The sequence below is a fragment of the Dendropsophus ebraccatus genome, chromosome 7 (genome assembly GCF_027789765.1).
Source record: "Dendropsophus ebraccatus isolate aDenEbr1 chromosome 7, aDenEbr1.pat, whole genome shotgun sequence".
Taxonomy (NCBI): Eukaryota; Metazoa; Chordata; class Amphibia; order Anura; family Hylidae; genus Dendropsophus; species Dendropsophus ebraccatus.
The window spans coordinates 25,920,454-25,926,673 of record NC_091460.1 but is presented as its reverse complement, the minus strand read 5'-3'; the positions used below and the strand labels follow the sequence as shown (position 1 = coordinate 25,926,673).

Below are 6,220 nucleotides of genomic sequence, written 5' to 3'. Positions count from 1 at the left end.
GATGTTCTTGCAGGTGGAACTGACATGGCCGACCTCCCCACAAAGGTTGCACCTCAGCACCGTGCACACACTCGCCACATGACCAAGTTTACCGCACTTGAAACATTTCCTGGGCTGACCAGGGTAGAAACAGACCCCCTTCTCCCTCCCAATAAAGAAGGAATTGGGGAGATGCAGCGTGATATTATTGTGCTGCCGTAGTTTCACCAGTGCCCGCCACCCTCCAGTCCAGATACCATCATCGTCACGGGCTTTGGTGAGGTCAGACATGAGGTCACAGTGTCGCCTGAGCCATACCACTATATCCTGGGGGGGAACAGACTCATTCCAGAAGATGATATTTACTGTGGCCGTATCGGGCTTAGAAATGGGAATGAGAATGAACTTATTCCAGCCCTCTGTGTCCCTAAACCTTGGAAACTGCGCCCAAAACCGATCCAGACTGGACATGAGCTTAAAGCTAACGTCATAGCCCTGTCTGTCTGGAAGGTTTATTACGGCCAGGATGTCGGCTGGTGTAAACCCCATCTGGTGGCACAGGAGCTCCCGGATGACTAGTCTCCTGGCAGGGAGGTCTTCCTTGTTGCCCTTATGCTTGAACCTTACCACGTTCCTCCTCTTAAACGCCTGGCCGGTATAATGGGCACTGGGGGTGAATGATGGAGCACCCCGACTCCAGGCGTTTCTGGGGGGTTCCTGATGGGGGGCACTCTCAGGGGGTTTAGGGTGAAGGTCTGTACTAGAGGGGGCAGCCTCAACATGTGGGGGCAATGGGGGGAAATCACATGCAACATTATTTCCTATCTCCACCACCCCATCTACCATAGCATCATCAGATGGTTCCATCTCCCACACAGACTGTGTATCCCCTCCAACCCCTGACCCCTCAGCTACACCATGACCACCACTACTGTCCACAGTCTGACACCCAGATGATTGTCCACTGTCCTGCTGCTGTGCAGTGTTGGCTGGGACTTGTGGTGCCGATGATGCTTCTCCTGGGACTTGTAGTCCATGTGCTGCTGTCTGAGGGTCAGACACACCATGATCACCATTACTATCCACAGTCTCACACAAAGATGACACTCCACTGTCCTGCTGCTGTGCAGTGTTGGCTGGGACTTGTAGTGCATGTGCAGTCTGAGGCATAGTTTGTTGCTCAGGGACAGCCGGAGATGTTTGTGGCTGCTGTTGTCTCTGCTGATGTTTCCCCTCCTGGAACACAAAGCTTGGGGCCTGCAGGATGACACGTGGCCCTCGCTGGGACATAGACGCAGTGTCTGAGGGTCTAGACTGGGATGATACAGTCTGAGCTTGGGCAGCAAAGCGTTCCTGGTTGTGGTAAGTCTCAGCCAGAGGCCCCATCCTCTCCAGGACACAGTCCATCTCCCTCACCACCTCAGCCAGCTCAACGCTCAGGGAGTGCAGCTTAGCATCATACAGGGTGTTACTCTCAGGGTGGACAGTTTTTAGATTGTATATACAGTCTATCTGTACTTGCAGCAGTTGCTTATGGTGTTTTAGCTCCCCCATCCTCCTTACCAGACCTGGGATCTCCTCCGCCATCTGCAGCTCAGGTGCTCTCTCTGGCTCCTTCTCTGCTGGTCTCTCTGGCTTCTCCTCAGGTGTAGGCCTCTGTGGTCTCTCAGGCTGTTTGCAGTCACCTGGTTCCAGCTTTGTTGCAGATCTGGTCTTGCCGTGACCCACCATCCTGGAGACCATCACCTGCTGCCTGATGTTCTCCTGCAGGGTCTGTCTCTCCAGAGATGTCCTCTTCTGTCTGGGTGCAGGAGTGGGGGGCTGTGCACCTGCTGCTTCTCCTGCTTGTCTCACCATGCACTCACTTTGCTGGCTTGGCCTTGGGCTTGCTGCTGCTTTCTCACTAACTTCCATCTTGTTATCTTTCATTTTACTTGTGCTTCTTACGTTCTTTTCATTACTAGAAACTTTGGGATTTCCATCCACCTTAGAAAGAGCTTGGGAGTTGTCTCCCAGTGTAGGCCTTGGAGCCTGGGCCTCGCTTGGGGAGCTTCCCCACCCAGGGTGGCCCCGCCCTGGGCTTTCTCCAGGCATGAGAGCAATGCAGGAGAGCTACCAACACACGTCCTCACAGGTAGGAGGCAGTATTATAGTAGTTATATTCCTTTATATAGGAGGCAGTATTATAGTAGTTATATTCCTGTATATAGGGGGCAGTATTATAGTAGTTATATTCTTGTATATAGGAGCAGTATTATAGTAGTTATATTCTTGTATATAGGAGCTGTATTATAGTAGTTATATTCTTGTATATAGAGATTAGTATTAGAGTAGTTATATTCTTGTATATAGGAGGCAGTATTATAGTAGTTATATTCTTGTATATGGGAGCAGTATTATAGTAGTTATATTCTTGTATATAGGGGGCAGTATTATAGTAGTTATATTCTTGTACATAATACTTTAATCAGAAAGCAGGAGAAGTTTGAGTTATTTCTGCTTTTTATACTCTATTTTACAGAAGCTTCTTTGTTTATTAATCTTTTAGTTTATTCAATAATTTCTCTGTGAAACTAAAATTAATCCCTTTTTATTTTCTGTATTTCTCACCCCTTTGTACTGTATATATAAGCCAGTCTTCTCTCAGCTGCTCTCTTCCCTATATATAATGCCCTTGGTTGTAGTTTCATTTTACTTGTAAATTCAGCAATGTATATGTGGCACGGTCGGGTTGCACAATCGTCATCTCTCTTCATTTTTTTCTTCTGCAACAACTTGCCAGTTCTAAAATAGACTTTTTATGCCGTAAGCATTTTATCTGCTTCATAATGAATAGACACAGGACACCATATCTCTTTTTCTCTTTAAAGAAGCCATCCTAAAAGTCCCTGTATGATCTTAAGAAGTTTTCTCTCTCCTGCTCAGCGTTATGGCATTGTCTTGTACCATCACCACCAGTTAAGAAATTGGGAGTCCCATAAAAATCCCATAATTGTTTTGGACACTTTTTGACTCTTTAGTGGATTGGAAGTTCTGTCAATCCCAATGTGTGTAAATAACCTGCTATAGACATGGTTGGCATCTTCTCACTCCGGGTTTGGATTGGCCTTTGGATACCTAGTAAGGGCCCTATTCCACCGGACGATTATCGTTCAGATTATCGTTAAATCGTTCGAATCTAAACGATAATCGTTCGGTTGAAATGCAGTTAACGATTAACCACCGAACGAAAAATCGTTGATCGCTTTATAAGACCTGGACCTATTTTTATCGTTGCTCGTTCGCAAAACGTTTGCAAATCGTTTGCATTGAATAAGACGTCGTTCGGTCGTTCGCAGTAGATACAAACACAACAGCGAAGAAATAGCGAAGAAGAAACGATCGCAAATACGATCATAAGTAACAATTATCGTTCCATGGAAATGAGTGAACGTTTTCAGGTCTTTCGCAATAGCGGTCGTTTGAGATCGTTAATTGTTAACGATTATGCGAACGATAATCGTCCGGTGGAATAGGGCCCTAAGAAATTAAAAAATAAGAGATCAGTTTGGCTATTTGTGTCATAGGCGATGTTCACACTAAGGGTGGTATTACACGAAGCGATTATCGTTCGAATAATCGTTCAATCGGTCGTATTTGAACGATTATCTTTAAGTGTAATAGTAGACAACGATTAAACGACGAACGATTGGTCGTTGGTCGTTTAATAGGTTTTGGATCTATTTTTATCGTTTGTCTTTTACACATCGTTCGCACATCGTTCGTTTGAATAAGATGTCGTTAGCCGTTCCCTGTTCATTCGCAAATTGAAAGGGGAGTGTTCTTGAATTTTGTTGCTCCAATATAACCGATAATCTTTCCGTGTAGTAAAACGAACGATTATTAGGCAACCGCTATTGCGATCGTTGGAGATCGTTTATCGTTAATCATTAATTGAAAAAAATCGCTTCGTGTAATACCACCCTAAGTAAAAAAAAAAAAGATGTCAGCTTTTTATTTTTAAAAGTCGGCTGTTATTACAGCATTTTAACTTTAATGAAATGCGTTGAAGTCTATGGAATGACGGCTGCCCAATGCACACAGTGTATTAAATAAAGGCCGTGGTTTACCCAGACGTCAAAATAAAGATCATGACAATTATTTCCCGACGTCTTTTGCAAACAGCAGATGTTATTTCTAGGTGTTCTAGGTTTTCTTTTTTCGCCGTCTTTTTCAAAGGCCACAGTGAGAGGTTAGTTGGGGGAAAGATCAGAAGCAATGTGAGAAAATTTTACTTTACTGAAAGAGTAGTAGAGACTTGGAACAAACTTCCAGCAGATGTGGTTGGTAAATCTACAATAACAGAATGTAAACCTACCTGGGATAAACATATATCTATCCTAAGATAATAAGAAGGGAAATACTATAAGGGCAGACTAGATAAACTCAGTGGGTTTTTTTGCCGACAATCTTCTATGTTTCTGTTTCTTTACTAAAAAATTAATTCAATGGACTTTTCAATTAAAGACACATCCAAAGGGCAATGACTCGACCTGAGCAAGAATAATGTACCAGCAGCTGTCAATGCACTGACGGGCGGCCAAACCGTGAAATGATGGGACCGGACAGGAAAAAACTTCCTGGGAACCTAGCCTAAGGGCCCCATTACATGGCACAATTATCGTGGGGAAAAAACGTTATATTGTGCGAATTTAAGCGATATTCGTCCTGTGTAATTGCAGGCAACGATCAAAAAATTATTCTTTTGTCATTGATCATTGATATAGATCTGACCCTAAAAACATCACTTATCATTCGCTAATCGTTCAGTGTAATTCCAAATCGTTCCTTTATTTGCTAGGATCAGATGGAGGAAACGATCGTAGTAACGACTATCGTTCTGTGTCATATGGTGAACAATTTCAGGTTAACAATAAGTTTACCGTTAAAAATCGCTTTGTCTAATAGGACCCATAGACTGCAATGGGGACAGTTTGACCGGCCTTGGTCTCCATCTTCTGGACACATTGACTGATACAGGCCTGGTCATGGGACAATAGCCTCCCTGATATGAATGGATTGCTTCTGTAACTATACCGCTATATTATTGCACCATAACAATTGAAATGGGATTGAATACTGCATGTACTGTGAGAGTCTCTACGGACCCTTCTACAATGATGTTACGTACAATGGTTATTGTTACGCTCTGCCCCGCGCACCAGTTACCGGTTAATAGTATATTATTATTATACCATCTGATTATCGTAAACCCATTGAAGCGCCCATGGAACATCCGAATAAAAAATAAAAGCGCTGCACAATAGTGCACGATCAGGAGACCGGACAAGGGTCTCCATGGAAACGCAAGAACGTTGCTTATAATAGGTAAAATATGCTGAGGAGACCAGAATGTGCAGAAATCCTTCACATGTCAAGATGTTCTTCTGTAAATGGCTCCGAGACGTCTGATCTTTTTGCATTTCCTGTGAGGCGGTGTGGGCAGCAGCTTTTTTTTTTTTTTTTTTTTGCACCATGACAGAGCAATGATGTGATATAGAAAGTCTCACATGTTTCTTCATCAGACGGGACGTAGGCCGTGATGAACAGCTTTAATCATGGCTTGACGGCTTTGGAGAAGTGACATCAATAAGATTCCTAGAAGAGACACGGAACAAATATTGTCACCATATAACCCAAGCATGCCTACCCATGATGGCCTATGAATCATGTGTAGTGCGTATTACCACCTTCATCACACCCAAACAAGGGATAACAGGAGCCCCCTATAGAAATACAGACTCCAGACGGGCCCTTTGAGGGGAAACTATCAGCAGGTTTGTGCGTATCTTTTGTCAGTCCCATTGTTTTTGAGAACTTTAATTGGAAGGAAATATATAAATGAGTCCATTTAGGGCACTGGGGGTGTTTCTTGGCCCCCCGGTGCACCGTTCAGCCCGCCTCTGCCTCCTCCGGTCATGCCCACCTAAAGACGCCTTCTTATGCATAATTGAACAGTTAGGTGCATAGGTAGGAGTGACCGAAGTGGGTGGCGGGCGTGCTGAACGGTCCATTTACAATCTTCTTACCAATTAATGTAGTTGGAAATGGCAGGACTGACAAAGAAAAGAGGGCAGGGTGATATGGCTAATCAGGCCAATATCGATCCGGGAAATAAGGACGACGATCAGCCGAAGAGCCAAGCATCAGCTGATGGTTGCCTTTTGGCTAGGTGAATAATTATCGTCTGACCCAATGTAAT

General features: G+C 44.1%; 1 protein-coding gene across 2 annotated transcripts in view; it reads left to right on the top strand.

Moving 5' to 3' along the window:
* Positions 1-1,272: 1,272 nt before the first annotated feature.
* Positions 1,273-6,220, top strand: part of SLC4A11 (solute carrier family 4 member 11) — a 123,140-nt gene continuing 118,192 nt past the window's right edge. For both annotated transcript variants that reach the window (XM_069977178.1, XM_069977176.1), the window contains exon 1: positions 1,273-1,341. In XM_069977178.1, the coding sequence (XP_069833279.1) occupies positions 1,299-1,341 (43 nt within the window). In that variant the 5' untranslated portion in view covers positions 1,273-1,298. The remainder of the gene's footprint in view (positions 1,342-6,220) is intronic.